Source organism: Psilocybe cubensis, chromosome 11 (assembly GCF_017499595.1).
Source record: "Psilocybe cubensis strain MGC-MH-2018 chromosome 11, whole genome shotgun sequence".
Lineage (NCBI taxonomy): Eukaryota > Fungi > Basidiomycota > Agaricomycetes > Agaricales > Agrocybaceae > Psilocybe > Psilocybe cubensis.
This window is the reverse complement of record NC_063009.1, coordinates 2,732,163-2,747,728: the sequence shown is the minus strand read 5'-3', so window position 1 is coordinate 2,747,728 and position 15,566 is coordinate 2,732,163. Positions and strand designations below refer to the sequence as shown.

Below are 15,566 nucleotides of genomic sequence, written 5' to 3'. Positions count from 1 at the left end.
ACTAGTAGGATGATGATCTCCTAAAATCATGAAATTAAACTTTGCTTTTAATCGCTATATAATGGGAATTTTTACATGGGACCCGAGTGCTGTTTTCAGTCCTATCTTCCGCATTCAGTCGCAATGACGTACGTTCTATAAATAGCACCACCCCCGGTGTGTGTTCCGCTGCCTCTGGGTGTGCACCCGCACTAGCGAGGGTGTGTGTAAAGTCAGCATTCCGTACGCCAGCGGTATATCCGTTGCGATACGGGGTAAATTACCACCAATTCTTAGTGCATGAAAGTTGATCGACGCTCAGAATACGTCATATGTCTACGAGCACGAAGGTGCTATAATAACCGCTTAAGCGGAGAATTCTCCAAGTTGATTGGGAGGCGCTTTATTGAGGCCCCGGATACAGCGCCTTAGTATCCGCATCCGATGTAGCACAACAAATTTGTAGAATTTCGGTACCATTGTGTCAAGTCCAACTTTGAATTCCTAAAGATATAAAAGCAGACGATATTCAACTTATATTTCATCAACTTGCACCTCATCATCAGCTACTTGAATAACCCACTTAAACCTCTACTTCTAACAATGTCGAACTCGAAGCTCTTTCAACCAATTACTGTGGGAAACGCGAAACTTGAGCATAGAGTTGTGCTTGCACCGCTCTCTCGCTTCCGTTGGACCCAGCGAGAACATTTACCTGTCTTCCCCATCGTCAATACATACTATGAGCAGCGTTCCCGCCGACCTGGTACCCTCTTGATTACGGAGGCAACACCTGTTGCACGTCACGCTGGAGGTTATTATAACGTCCCTGGGATATGGAACCAGGATCAGATCAACGGTTGGAAATTGGTTCGTCTCTCACCATTCCATGCTTTTTAAACATTCTTAAAAGACTCATGTGTGACTGAGCAGATAACCGACACAGTCCACAAAAACGGATCGTTTATTTTTATGCAAATATGGGCTCATGGACGCGCGGCGGACCCCAAGGTGTTGGCGGAAGATGGTTTTGACTTCGTAGCGCCCTCTCCCATTCCCATCACCGGACGCGCTACTCCAAGAGAGCTGACCATACAAGAGATAGAGGAATACCCGGGACTCTTTGCGAAAGCTGCGAAGAATGCCGTTGAGGCTGGCTTTGATGGCGTAGAGATTCACAACGCCAACGGGTACCTTCTCGACCAATTTGTCCAGGACGTCAGTAATCATCGTACGGACAAGTATGGAGGAAATATAGAAAATAGAAACAAACTTTCTCTTATGGTTGTCGACGCTGTTGTTGATGCTATTGGTCCTGAAAAGGTTGGAATTCGCATAAGCCCTTGGATGGTTTACCAAAGTGTGTAACAATTATGATTTATCTGCATAATTCATTGCCATAATTCTGATTAAATGCTACTCATAGACATGCATATGATAGATCCGGTGCCCCAATTCACGCATCTCGTTGAATCTATCGTCAATAAACATCCGGATATGGCTTACCTCCATGTTGTGGAACCAGACAAAGGGGCACCTGAGACGGAATCCAATGACTTTCTACGCGATATTTGGGCTCCACGACCATTTATAAGCTGTGGAGACTATACCCGCGAGACTGCTATCAAACGTGCAGACGAGACAGGAAATTTGATTGCCTTTGGAAGGTACTTTATCTCAAATGTAAGTTGCCCTCATTACCCAGACAATATACAACAATGACTCACTGTTATTGACTCGTGTGTAGCCCGATCTTCCCACTAGGATTGAACATAACATACCTTTTAACGAATATGATCGTAAGACCTTTTATGGACCGAAAGGACACCTCCTCGGAGCGGAAGCGGGATACATAGATTACCCATTCGCAGACGAGAAGCATGAGAAAAAGAGGGGAAATAATACGGGAGAAGATTGGGATGTCATTTATAGAGCGTAATCGCAGCTTTTAGTTACTATTAAATGAGTCGACTTTCTACCTTATAATGAGCATAGATTTTCACATCTGAAATTGTGCAGCATCTCCTGTGAAATTTTGTACCAACTCCGTTGCCGAATGCCGAAATAAATCGGAGACTGAAATCCCACCGTGGGACTCTGGTTGGAAAACGTTGAACGTGTCAGGGCAAACACCGAGCACTGGTATGCTACTTTCACGGGTTGTATTCATTACCGAACATGTAAACTTATGTCTCGTTCTCGAGAGCTGTCATCGACCAGAAGAGGCAATCCCGATCTGGAGGCCATCCTACCTCACCATTGATCACGGTCACCCAATACACTCTCACCCCGTCCCCCGTCTAGGTGTCAAGCCATATCTGGTGTTCAAAGCACCCACTTGCATTTTGTGGCTTCCCAGTCAAGTAAGTAAATCGCTGCATACGTCACCGTCCTCCCCACTAACACACTCAATCATGCTAGATTTGAACATCCCCCCATCACTCATCCCCACCACAGTCCTGCACACGCCCAGGAAAGGGCCTATTCAATTTGGACAAGGGACGTCTCATCTAAGAAGGTACTTCAACACTCTCTCCTCTCCCACCTTTCACTCACATCCCCCCAAGCTCTCACCAATACTAAAGGCCGCTGATACTGTCCTCTGTCATCGTTGCATCTATTTCTAACACGTGCATTATCGGGGGGTTCAATCGTGATGGGGTACGGGGATGTTTTAAGCTAGATCGATAGTATATCCTTTGGTGTGTGGCATTGTTACTTCTTGGACTGTCCGAACACTGACCTGTTGCCTCGGTCCCCAGCTCACCCCCCTCATTATCCCCTCACCTTCACTAACACCACATATCCTGTACCAGATTACCGCATACCATTGTCATTACCCTGATCTATTTCTAGATACAACATATAATCCGTCTATTCAACATCGGAATAGGTTTCTGCTGTATGCGCCACCTAAGAACAACACATCTTCCTGTGGCACCAGATAAATTACCCCGCGAAACGAGAAGAGGGTCAGAATTATCCAGAACAGTTATAAAGAGGCTTGATCCCACATAATCAATGTTTCAAGGCGCTAAATTGCTAGATTAATGCGATTGGTTTAGTGACTTGGTTTCACAGCGGCGGATATTTTCCAGTTGTTGAACCTCCGATCTACCAGCAACCCTCACCAAGTCAATTGCGATGTGACGATAGAACAGATTAGACAAATTGTGATCAAATTTATTCAAGGGGATCACTAAAATTAAAACGCTACAACAAACTAACAATGTATGAATCTTTAAGCTCCCTTTGCAAACCCTTTGGCTCCCCGATTCTCAACGCCTGGTAATTTGAATTTCTTTGTGGGGCCGACGTCGAGTTTCTCAAAGCTGTTAAGGTCGACAAGGTTGTTGATTGTGGTTTGAATCGGAAGTAAGGTCTCCAACATCGCCCCGTAGTCGTGAACGGCGACCTGGTCTGGAGTCTCCTTTGTTACCGAGACGTATGCGTTGATGGCCGCAGCCATTTCGTCCTGAACTTGCTTGAGCTCGGAAACTCCTTGTTTAAATTCGTAGTAACCAAAGCACGGAGCCGCTCTTTCGGTATTGCTGATAGGCTGTGATACAAGGAACTTTGCGAGAGGAGCCAATACACCCATCATAATACCATACATATTCTTGAGAACCAGGTTCTGACGGTTGCTGTATTTCTCGACATGCCAGAGCGTTTCGATAGTACGAAGGAGGAAGCAGTATGCAGCGTCAAACGTCAACGAGACCTGACAAAATGAAAATGATGTCAGCGATGTGGTACGTGGATATTGAGGCTGAAAAGTACCTGGTAGATTCTGCGATCAATTTTGAAGTAATCTGGTGTAACAGGATTCTCGACGACAGGGTAAACCTCCCATTGAGCAGGCCCGAATCGCAAATCCATAAAGACGTCGTAGTGGTCTTTCTCGAGCTTGTCTGGATCGTCATAGGGACCTGGGGAACCCTCTCCTTGTGCAACAATTATGCTGAGAGCTTCCAATGCAGTATCAAGATCCGTCACAACGACCGAGCCGCCTGCATCGCGCTCTTTGGCTTGATATCCAAGGCCCGGGGCAAACTGGAATGCGGCGCTCTCGGGGTAGAATAGCTTATGGTTCTGACTACTCAAGTACTTCAACCCTATTTAATGTTAAAGAATTGACGTCAAGCAGGATTATGTGATGCATGGTTTCTGACGACACACCTATTTTAATGGCATCATAGAATTGACCGAGTGTCTCGTACTCGTCCGATTCCGGTGGGGCATCAGTTTTCTCTCGTTTTTCCACCTATCGGTTATAATAATAAGGTACTAAGAACACATTATTACTAATTATAAACTCACATCGATGAAAGTCTGGATGTTAGCCTTAGATGCCTTACGGAGCTGGAGCCATAATTTTGGAACGCGGCCAGGCATGAACGCGGGATAGGAGGGTATATATCGTGGGTCGTAAAGCTTTGGATTGCCTCCAACGGCTAGAAGAACATTTCCAGCCAGGCTTAAATGAAGCATTTCCTCAGCAACAACGCCTAGATAAACATGATTGATCAGTATTGTTTATGCACGTTCGATGTATTATTTTACCTCGAATAGCACCGATAACAGGGTCGTAGTAGCGAGGATCATTCGCGTACTCATCAGGAATCTTAACGCTGTACATTCCAAACAGGTAAAGGGGAATAGTGGCCAGCTCAATGGCCATAGCTGTCTGCAGATGGGTACGGAGGCTTTCGATGGTCGTGATGGGTTGGTTTTTACTGTCAGGCTGTGGAAGTTTCAATGGACCTCCAACGACACCACTCTTTGCAGGAGTGTGTTGCGCAGGTAACGTTTCTTTTCCTGGCCGATGGATTATGCCGCGCTGAGTTTCAACGAATATGGGTTCAGGGCCAAATGATGGACGCTGGACAATGAAACCAAGCTTGTGCCAGTTTTTAGCCATATCAGTATTGGCAAAAAGAGGTTGGTCTGAATAGACGTCTAGAAGATGGGTTACTTGAGTTAACGATAATATGTCGTGAAAAATAAAGGATATTACCCGTGTAGTTTTGATGAAGACCACGCTCCCAGGGTTTCCTGTCGTTTAATTTCTTTGCGATATTGGCTGGGGTCACCGACTGGGAAACTATGTTGTAATCTTCTTCAGTAACGACAGTATCTGGCCGAGCAGATGGCCACCTAAAGAAATATGAGTTTATCAAAGGACGGTAAATGGAGAGGAAGAAACGCACCAATAAGATCGACACATGTAGAAGTCACTCTGCCACGGTAAGGAGAGAAAACGAGTCAGATCCCCTGCATTAACTTCTGGCTTAATAGTAAACGGTGTGTTAAAGTCGTAAATCTTGTCGTCCTCCGCATTCCAGGACATTTCTATACCAGGATACAAAGGAGCGCCGATAGTAGCCTCCAAAGCAGCCTTCGTGAGCGCTGAAGGTTGCTCCTCGACGGGAATATCATCGAAATTCTGATACGTTTTAACAGCGGTCGTATCGAAGCTCCCTTCACTCCATTTTATCAAGCGATCATATTGCAACTCGGTAACGGATGCGAACGTCGAGGGATCACCAGCAGTTGTTCGACCTATATGTGATCATTTTGTTATTACAACGTCGACATGAGCTGATATATAACATTACCTCCATCACCCGAAAGCCATGGCATAAAGTATGGGTATGCCTGCCCTGCGCGGGCTGAGTCGTACTTCTTGTTGGTCTCAGGAAGTCGCATCCGCATAATTACACCTTTGCGAATAGCTTCATGTACTTTACTCTTGTCAGAGAGGGAATTTTGCCATCCTTCATCGAAGAAATTCCCTGCAGAATTCGGGCCTGACAAATATGGAATAAGTCCAATGGGAGCGAAAGATTTCTTTGATATAATGCGCACCGTGCCCCCCATTTGCTTGTCCGTTTACCCAGGAGAGAAGAGGTGGTCGTTGGAGAAGGGGCCATATGTGTTTGTACCAACTTACATCCCCAACACTATAAGAGTCACCCTGAGCAGCGCGTTTTTTGCGCTCGTACACTTCTTCCATCAAATCATAAAGAGATGTTGGTGCATATATGCCGTTTGCAAACTTTGGGGTTGTGCCGATGACGCGAGCCTTCCCCTGAGCATCGACCCTTTTGAAAATACTGAGAATAATTCAAACTGCGAAACGATATAACTTACGACTTTCCCGACGCCGTGGATGTTATAGTTGCTGTAATCCAGCCATCGCATGTGTCGTCAATCCAGTCAGGTGAGTCGAAATCAGTCATGATATATGGGTAAGGATCGTCTTCCTTAGCGATAGACTTGGACAGACCGCGGCCAGCAAGGACGACAAGACGGCCCTGTTCATCTGTTCTGGCCTCTCCAAGGTAGACATCTGTGGGCTCGGTTTTGGACCCGTAGAACTTTCCCGCTAATGGGACAGATTTGGCGTTACAGCCACTAACACTTTGGATGCCACTGTCGACAATCAGTTTATCACGCTGGTCTGGGGGAAGCTAGCAACATAGAAAACTAAGCAGACGAACATAAAGAATGCTCTTCAAACCTACCTTTGCTTGGACACTCGGGTTGCGCAGGGTCGTATAGCCTGACTCAAAGTGACCATCCTGGGTCTTTCCTGGATGTTGATATTAGAAAGTGAATAAAGAAGATGAAATAACTTGGCATAATACCCATGAATGTGTACCAAGACGCCTTTTTGTTCATCACTTGGATCTTCCATGCTATATCCCAACCGTTCTTTTTGGTTATTTCGAGCACTTTACCATCATTTGCGACCGCGTAAATTCTGAACCTTGCAGCCTAGTAAACGTATGAGTGCCTCAAACAGGATATAATTTCAAGAATTACCTGTCGTTTTACCGCACCGTTGATGTCTTTGAATCCATTATTAGGTTCTGGAAAATACCCAGGAACCTCGGGTCCATAGAACCAACCGTCATCGAGGGTTGAGTTCCCGACACGAGCAAAACCGATAGGAGGATAGATTCGTAGACTTGCCCAGCCAGATGGAAGAGCCATAGTTGACGTTGAAATGTCAATGTTCTAAGTAGCAATACGTATTGTCCATTTTATACCCTCCCTCCTATATGTTGACGAAAGTTGATTAGTCGATTGCGTCTAGATAGAAGATAGAATATCAGCCTCGTGTGGCATAGCAGAGTCAGATGAGCGTATGAAGAGGTGTATATGCGGCGTATTGATCAAAGAATAGCATTGATCAAAACATATTTGCGGATAATGGTCTCTGCCCTGAGGAGTTGATAAAAATCTTAAGCGGTTCGAAGAGTAGTTGGGCCAAAGTTGGGTGGCAAAGTACCGCGTTCATGACAATCATCCCAATGAACTCAGGGTGTTGACACCCTGCCACGCCTTCAATTTGCTTAGAGTGGATAAATTATAGGGCGATTTTGAAAGATAAGACCGTAACCCTGACGCACGGGCTGCCTTGGCAGAATGGTGAGGTGTTGAACGACAGGTAAAATGAAACACCAGCATATTTGGCCGAGTTTTGTACGGTAAATATACTCTCCGAATTCTCACGTTAATTTTATCAACCAATGGGACGCCGCTGTATAGTCATCGGACGTTGTCTGATTATCGTCAAATGGCTTCCTGTTACCATTAGGCTGCATACCTCTGAACGTCTTGGCCTCAAGTCGCACAAAGTGCACACACATGTTTGATCATCATGAGAACTGGAGGCTAAAGGAGGATAATGTTGAATTCAATGGGGAACGGATTGTCTCTTTTAAGTCGCGGCTTGCCTGTGCAGCCGGTGCTAAAAAAATCCAAGTTGAAAGTTCTGGATCACGTAACGATCCATCTTACTTCGTTATTCCTAATCCTGGCCATATCTTTTCTGCGTAAGTCTGAGGCCTGTACAACTGTTGTCTACCCCCCCCCCCCTCGGACGGACGGAGAATGACAGTGTACCAAGGTACGACTCTTAACTCGCAGATTTTGTTTTGAAGTCTGAATCTGCTTTTCTTACAGTAGCCATCATCGGTGGTGGAGTATCTGGTTGTGCAACTGCTTTGAGTCTGTGTAGAAACCTACCGGAGGTGTCATGTTTAGTCATTGACAACGCCAATCCATTGATGTTCAAGGTGTGGAAATCATCTCCGTATAAGCCTTAACCACAGCCTGACAATTTAAGTTAGATAGGAGAGTCTTTACCGCCCGAATCTGGCAGGATTTTGCAGTATCTTGACCCATCGTTGACCGACTCGCTTTCTCGAATGGTTAGTAGAGGAGAACATACTGTGTGCACTGGGAATGCATCAGCATGGTCGTCCCCGATTCTTGAAGAACGACATGCCATTATGAATCCCTTTGGCCACGGTCTACATCTAAATCGCGCAGCTTTTGACGAGCTTCTGCGGAACTCTGTACGGGATGTCGGGTCGCGTAAAAGGTCGGCGTCTGCGTTTACGATAGCGACGTTTAAAGGTGTACGTAAAGGGTCTGATGGCATTTGGAACATTGAAATAGACGTAGATGGAGAAAAAGATCTGGTCAGAGCAGAATGGGTCATAGACGCAACTGGGCGGAAGGCTTCAGTGGCCACTAAGGTGTGATTTCTCCGATATCGACCACAATTTCCACAATTAATTCTGCACAAAGGTCGACAGCCGTATCAACTCGCGTTCACCGTTGCTTGCGTTCTACGGGATCTTTATCTCTGAGAGCTATGAAGAGGTCCAAGGAAATGACAATGATAGACGAACCCTTATTGAAGCCGCCATCGATGGATGGTGGTATAGTTCCCTTATCTGCCACAACCCCTGTACCCGGATTGTTGTTTTCCACACACTGCCAACACACCCATCAGCTAAATCATCTCGACGTTCGGCTGGGTTTCTCGACCAACTTCAAGCGTCTTCGACGCATATCTCCGATATCATCACAAAATGGGACTACCGTTTACAAAAAGGATACCCATGCTGTACTGCAGCCGGATCTTCCACTCTCGACAGAGCTTATAACTCAAGTCAGCGCTGGGCAGCCGTTGGAGACGCAGCAATGGCGTTCGATCCTCTCTCATCGCAAGGAATGATGACAGCGTTGGAAATGGGCACGTACATTGGCCTACAGCTTGCCCAGCGGCTCAGTAAGGAGATTACGGATGACGAATTTGACCGGAACCTGGGAGAGACGTACGCGCAAGTTCAAGCTGAATACGAGAAAAATAGAACCTATTATTACTCCATAGTAAAGCGGTTTTCAGAAGAAATGTTCTGGAAAAATGTTGTCGGCGATACAGCTACCAATTGAAGCAGTTCTTTGTTTTCCAGACTATCAGAAAATAATGATTGCTAAGATTTCCATCAAGACGTGAACAAGTCTGTTAAGCTTGCTTTTTGGACGTCAAAGCTTTACCCGCGATCTCGGTGGCATATCTTTCCCCCTTGTCGTTCTGTTCTTTCACAAAGTCAGAAATATATCCAGGCACGTCTGGAACCAAATTCTCGGGTGCAGCTACTGGTGGCCCCCACACTCCCCAAGCGGGGAGAACACCAGTCCACACCCTCTGTCGCATTCCAACGTCATCCAGATCAGCGCGATCATTGCCCGGTGGCCCTGCCCTGATCTTAGCACTCGCTGAAACAATGTCCACTCGAAGTACAGAAGTCGAGTTCATTTCTGACGGCGTCGGGGGGACTCTTGAATGATCCCAGCGGGAAGGGATGAGGGAGTCCGTGATAAGCTGTAACGCGTACATCTTTTCAGCGGAGTCCGTTACAATATTCGCGTAGCCGTGGATTACAGCGCTGCGGTAGTTGCAGCTGTGGTTGAATGGTGTCAAGGCTAGAACCACCCCGTCCATATGAGTTGCAGCAATGCATGCGGGTGTACCAGGCAGACTCGAATAAACCGGATCGTCAGATTCAGATTGAACGGCCGGGAGCTTCATAAACCGCGACGAAGAGTGACCGTGGAGGTATACACACACGGCAGATGTCTCCGCAGCATTTGGAGGGGTGTAAGAGCCTGTGCACCCAATCATGGGAAGAATCGTCGGGAAGGGATCATCGTCCATTGACGAAGGGTTGAAGGAAACATGGAGGACTGGACATGTATCAATGATTCCATGGATCGTATCGTAATCATAGTTTGCTAGTAAAACAGTTAGCTGATGACGACTTGTGCGAGTGATTGATCGTGCGCACCTCTTGTCTTGTATCGATTGACCTTGCTGCGCTCAGTGGGTTCATAGGCTTCTGCCATTGGGATTGGTGTATTGAAGTTACAAGAATCTTTTGAGAGATTTGAATGAGCAGCAGGCGCTTTTATGCCAGAAGACACGGGCGCTTCTGACTCGAGTCGATAGGCATCAGTAATCAAGGAAGAAAATGATGTTTCTGATGTCGTCTACAGTTTAACGGAGTCCTGCGGATCTCCGTCGCCATTCCGCTCGACCTATTCCGTCCCTTGGAGTAGCAAAAGGTACGAAGCAGCAAGTCTCGTCTCGATTCAGAGTGTTCTCGTATCATTTGTTGCTTGGAACGTGGGGTAACCTTGAATCCTGTTATCCATTTTGAAAAAGCAAAGCAAGGAAAGATGGTTTAACAACTGCATTAATGGAAGAAAATCTCAACCGACTCACAAGCCCTTGCAGGGATGGTCAATGGGAGGATGTTGGGATAACTATGCCATGGCAACGAGAATAAGAGGGTAACACGGTTTCAATTTTGCGAGCCGCAAGCGGCAAATGTTCCGTCATTTAAAACTCCGATCAAATTAAAACGGGGTGGGAACTAGGCTCGTAGACCAGTCGTTTCTGACTCAGCATATTTCGAGCTCCGCTCGGTTTCGTCAGAAATGGCTGGGCCAAACGGTTCGGTTTTGGCAGAGTCACGGAATCTCTCTCTTTTCGCACTCCGATCAATGTTTGACGACATAAATAAAGACAACATTTGTACAAACATATCACTCGGTACCTGCCTTATCTAGAAAAGAGACGAGATTCACAGAAGGCCTGGCTCGCGAGGCTAGGTGGGAACAGGGCGTCCAATTCTAACAGGCACAAAAAGCCCTTTACATTCCGAACAATGTCCATGTCATCTTTCAGAAACTTACAATGATAATAATCTATAATCAAACATAATGGAACGTGAAATAATAATGTATCCTACTATGATGAACTGGGGGATAAGTCATCGAAGAAAAAATCCTTTTATGTTATCTTTTTACCAGACATCCCCAGTTTCATCGAAGCCCACTTCCCGAACTCCTCGCAAATAGGGTTCACGGCTACATAAGATAAGTAAGATAAGTAAGCAGTCCAACTCAAATTTTATAGCTGGAAAATGAGGCTTCACCTTTCAAAGCGTACATTTGCACGCTCTGTCGGACAGGCCAACTGACAACGCCGACACCACCATGTTCAACAGCATCCTTCATGCATTTGGCCATTCCTGCAGCACTGGCGAACTCTCTACCAGGTACGGTACTTCCCTGGCCGCGCATCATTTTTGTCATACGCGTATCGATAAATCCGGGTTGAACGGTCACGACGTCGACCCCACATGGAGCCGCCAGAACGCGAAGGGAGGTAGAAAAGGTATTGATGAATGCCTTAGTGGATGCATACGAGATCATGTTAGCAGGGCTGTAAAGTCCTGCCACAGAACCGACCACACACTAATCACACCAATTCAGCGCGTGTTCAGCCATGTTACAGAAAGATATACAAACAATCTTGCCGTATCCGCGAGATTTCATGAGCTCGTACATGGTGAGGACAGAGGTAACAGTTCCAGAAACGTTCACATTGATCATCTCTGAAGTGACATCCTAAATAATCACAGGGATTAGTTTAGTCCGTCAAAATTGTATCCAACGCTCTAAATGAATATCTACTCACCAGTCCCCACGCGCTAGAGTCCTTGAGGTGGTTAGATATGCCACTGACTTCGTACAGATGTGTAATGGGCCCATATTGTTTGTCGAGGGATTTTATACTGTCCACAAGCTGCTTTTTGGAAGCTGTCAGATCAATCTCCGCACACTGAATAATGGCAGGAGTATCGCCTAGGTCAATGACAGCTTTTCGAATCGATTCTTTTGGCATATATGAGCTTAGGTACCCAGAGATATGAATAGGGATAAATACCAATTGACTTAGAAGCGGCGATGATAACGGTGTCCGGATCATTTGCATATTGTTTTAAAACATTGAACCCGATACCTCTCGAAGCCCCTACAATCAACACAACCTTGTTTTTTCCTTCCAATGCCGCTTTACCGGATGTCTGAAGGTATTTCGTAGGCATCAACGTGCGTATAACAGACATAGGAAGTATGATGCAAATAGTCATGAAAAGGGAAGCACAAGAGGACGCAATTGTGGCCAGAGAAATGAAAATGTTTTGAATGGTATATCCTAAGGTAGGAATCTGGCAAAGGAGGATGTTGTTGCCATTGACCTCGGGGTTGTCCATGCTGGACTTCGGTGACATTCTCGACGAAGAAGAGGTTGACGAAAACTCGCTGAAGGCGGTAATGGCCCTACGAAAGGCGGGGTTCTTAGGAATTGTAATCGAGATGGTAGTTGAAAGAAGAGGGGACGAATAGGGTCGGTGGAAATTTACGACCTGGCTTTTGAACCTTGTATGATATAATCGAAATACAGGAGAAGTGACGTCATTGATATTTCCCCCAAGAATTGGCGATCCTTGAATATAGCAGCCCAGTCGAATCCTAAGGTTCGAGTGAACACAAAGGCTTGGTCGAATAATAAATGGGTGTGTTGACTTAGTTGACGTCAAGAGCCTGGATAGGGATAATTTAGAGAAAGGCGGGCATGCTTTCACAGGACTCATGTGGGTGCGATTGATAAACTGTCCCGCTTCAAAATTGTCGGAGGTACTGACTCGCGGAAAAATGTGGACTTTATTAATCAGACTTTGGTATTATAAACAAACACTTGATCGCCGCAGCAGCCTCATCGGGTAACAACGTAGTGACCACTGTGAGCGGTACTACATGCGTTATCAGGGTGTTATCAACCAAACCTTACAATCTTCGTCACTGAGTGGCAAAGCATCAGGACGGTGGAAACAGCGGTATCACAATTATTACAGATTATTACCTCAAGGCGCCTTTAGCCAATATCATCGACGCGTGCCTTTGAATTGTCTTCATCTTACATCTATCATTTAGCGTTATGTGTCGCCGTACCTGCCCGTCGAGGGACAAGAACTTGCACAGGAGTATGTGCTATTTACCATATCTCCGACTTTCGCAATACTGTTGGGTGAATACTACAGCTTTCAATCTAGTCATCTGATGTTCACCCTTGTCGGCCTTTGTATGACAAACTCGAATACGAGTGAAATGTCGTTGACTTCAATATAACATGGGCATGGCCGGCGACGGCGGGCATGTGGCTGAACAACATATATTTCCAAAAGGGAGTCTTGAAGTTAGTCGTGAATGGGCGTGAGTGACACATGTATTTTTACACCAGACGAACTGCAGGGCTATAAAAGGTTTCTTTATGCTTGTAAACGGCAGAACAATATGCAATTTAAATCTCTTGCTACTCTCATTGTCCTGGCCATAGCCAGGCAAGCTATGGGCTCTCTCGTTGCATTCAACGTCGCACCGTTGGGAACTGGTAAGTGGCGCCTATTAGTATTACAACGTTGCCGACTTCTCAATTAAAATTTACCTACAGCGTGTGGACATGGGACAACCATTTCATGCGATCTCAAGCCAGGTCAATCTTGCAAGGGCAATTTTAATCCCACACAAGCATCTATCGTTGTCACCCATGCTCTGGGAAACTGCCATGTCAGCTTATACCCAGATAATAATCAACAAGGGGGAGTCATTCAAAGGCTGGACACTGATACAACGGGAACCTGCATCTTCACCTCAGTCGCCGAGTACCAAAGCTATGGAATCTACTGTTAAATGACGGGAACATAGCACGACCAATCGAACATCTGAAGCTAGTCGGTTCAGTTGTTGGGGAGGAGGTTTCCGACAATTAGTTGTGAAGTAGCATCCACGCCCCTGGAGTAGTTTTCCATACTATTAAGCTCACCGACAAGTTATTTGAATGTCTTTTTCACTCTACGTTTCGTGATTCATCGACCTATCGGTTTGACATGACTGCATGAATGATGAGCGAACAGTTAGATAAGGCGCGTCACCAATTCTGATGGAGGCAATTTCAAGGATATAATACAAATATATTCAAATGTCTGAGTAATACAAGGATGTATGTTTTTGGCTTCTTCATTGTTAAGCTTACAGGCACTGGCTGTACTATCAAGCCAATAAAACGTGTTAGAACAACTCCCACGGAAAAATAGAATCCACAACTCACGTAAGCGTTCGATACTTGACATGTGTATGGGGAGGCACAAACAGTTGGTCCTGTCCAGCCAATACCTCCACACTGTCCGTAGTGGGCCGCAGTTCCGCCAGAGGGGTTTCCAGTGGAGGTGCTGGAAGGAGCAGACGACGAGGATGAGGGCGATGAGCCTCCACCTGAGCCTGCAGTAGCAGTAAGCTGAGAGTTGATGAAAGCCAGAGCCTGTTGGCCGTATTCAGTTCCGTAGCCTTGGTGAGTATTGGCGTCGTTTCCGTTGCAGCAGTATGGGTCGGCAGCATCGCAGTAGGACTTAATTTTGCTTGCGTTGGGGCACTGGAAGCCGGCCGGGCGAGGGGCGAACTGTGGAGCTCTTATTAGCAATTATTAGTGTTCATAAAGCCGCTGAGAACATACACCGCTGGCATTGCATGTGCCGACATTGTAGGACAAGCCTGGAATGTGGCGAGGGTCACCCATGAAGATGGCAGCTGCAATCTTTTTGATAGCAGAAGCTTGGATGGGGATTGAAGTATCGGTCAGACCCTCGTTGGTGTCACCTCCACCGCAGAATGCATCATCCATAATTTGACCACCCTAGAATGCGATTTGTCAGGAACTATGCCACAGAAATATCTGCAACGTACCTGAGAATACCCGACAAGAACAAGCTGGGTATCGGGGCATTGGGAGTTAAAGCTGTTGACGGCAGATGCAACAGCTTTAACACCTTGTACGGCAGAGTTGGCGTAGCTGACACCTCCGCACGACGATTGGCCACCGCAAGCTGGGTAGTTAATAGCCTCAGCGGTCGCTCCTGGGTGAGCATTGAGAACCAAGTTGACAACGACTCCAGCGGTTCCGTATCCGGGAGGAGCTGTGGTCTCACGGGCACCGAAGACGTGAATGTTTGGGCATGCTCGCTTTTCGACCTCGACCTCAGAGGCAAAGGCTTGGAGAGCGAGGAGAACAAAAGTGGAGGAGAGAGCCAGGCGTTTGAACATGTTGTAGGATATGCTAGATACTAATTCCACAAAGACCGCAGCTGGTGGGCCTGTCTTTTATACGCCTGCATTCGGTAGGCGATTTGTCGGTCCAGCAAACAAACGATGTGTGACGTATTCATGCTCTGTCGACCTCGCCAACCAGAGAAAAATAGGAGAGATTGTATCCCATGACACAGCGGTGGTTATTCGGGATGCAAGGCGTGAGCTGGGAGGAGAAAGAATAAAGCCAGGTCAATAGACGTAGCCGGAATTTAGACAAAGTTGAAAAAAATGAA

At 46.3% G+C, this 15,566-nt stretch overlaps 6 protein-coding genes across 6 annotated transcripts; 2 read left to right on the top strand and 4 right to left on the bottom strand.

Annotated features, from left to right (window-relative positions):
- Nucleotides 1-582: 582 nt before the first annotated feature.
- JR316_0011950 (NADP-dependent oxidoreductase lnbE) lies at nucleotides 583-1,918 on the top strand (the record flags this gene model as incomplete). Its single annotated transcript, XM_047897591.1, has 4 exons — nucleotides 583-849; nucleotides 913-1,339; nucleotides 1,406-1,662; nucleotides 1,727-1,918. 4 exons carry the CDS (start codon nucleotides 583-585, stop codon nucleotides 1,916-1,918), a joined length of 1,143 nt encoding a protein of 380 aa, XP_047744000.1.
- Nucleotides 1,919-3,220: 1,302 nt separating this feature from the next.
- Nucleotides 3,221-6,978, bottom strand: JR316_0011949 (L-lysine 6-oxidase; the record flags this gene model as incomplete). The annotated part of the gene is made up of 13 exons (XM_047897590.1): nucleotides 3,221-3,700; nucleotides 3,760-4,094; nucleotides 4,159-4,243; nucleotides 4,300-4,487; nucleotides 4,543-4,938; nucleotides 4,997-5,136; nucleotides 5,190-5,541; nucleotides 5,598-5,789; nucleotides 5,956-6,083; nucleotides 6,133-6,452; nucleotides 6,507-6,574; nucleotides 6,630-6,759; nucleotides 6,808-6,978. 13 exons carry the CDS (start codon nucleotides 6,976-6,978, stop codon nucleotides 3,221-3,223), a joined length of 2,985 nt encoding a protein of 994 aa, XP_047743999.1.
- A 903-nt stretch (nucleotides 6,979-7,881) lies between these two features.
- Nucleotides 7,882-9,234, top strand: JR316_0011948 (Putative FAD-dependent oxidoreductase LodB; the record flags this gene model as incomplete). Its single annotated transcript, XM_047897589.1, has 4 exons — nucleotides 7,882-7,897; nucleotides 7,954-8,066; nucleotides 8,121-8,531; nucleotides 8,584-9,234. 4 exons carry the CDS (start codon nucleotides 7,882-7,884, stop codon nucleotides 9,232-9,234), a joined length of 1,191 nt encoding a protein of 396 aa, XP_047743998.1.
- A 73-nt stretch (nucleotides 9,235-9,307) lies between these two features.
- JR316_0011947 (uncharacterized protein) lies at nucleotides 9,308-10,188 on the bottom strand (the record flags this gene model as incomplete). Its single annotated transcript, XM_047897588.1, has 2 exons — nucleotides 9,308-10,077; nucleotides 10,131-10,188. 2 exons carry the CDS (start codon nucleotides 10,186-10,188, stop codon nucleotides 9,308-9,310), a joined length of 828 nt encoding a protein of 275 aa, XP_047743997.1.
- Nucleotides 10,189-11,137: 949 nt separating this feature from the next.
- On the bottom strand, nucleotides 11,138-12,257 carry JR316_0011946 (putative oxidoreductase YxjF; the record flags this gene model as incomplete). The annotated part of the gene is made up of 5 exons (XM_047897587.1): nucleotides 11,138-11,214; nucleotides 11,283-11,604; nucleotides 11,659-11,757; nucleotides 11,828-12,024; nucleotides 12,077-12,257. 5 exons carry the CDS (start codon nucleotides 12,255-12,257, stop codon nucleotides 11,138-11,140), a joined length of 876 nt encoding a protein of 291 aa, XP_047743996.1.
- A 1,963-nt stretch (nucleotides 12,258-14,220) lies between these two features.
- On the bottom strand, nucleotides 14,221-15,288 carry JR316_0011945 (1 carbohydrate esterase; the record flags this gene model as incomplete). Its single annotated transcript, XM_047897586.1, has 4 exons — nucleotides 14,221-14,238; nucleotides 14,300-14,647; nucleotides 14,702-14,881; nucleotides 14,932-15,288. 4 exons carry the CDS (start codon nucleotides 15,286-15,288, stop codon nucleotides 14,221-14,223), a joined length of 903 nt encoding a protein of 300 aa, XP_047743995.1.
- Nucleotides 15,289-15,566: the final 278 nt, after the last annotated feature.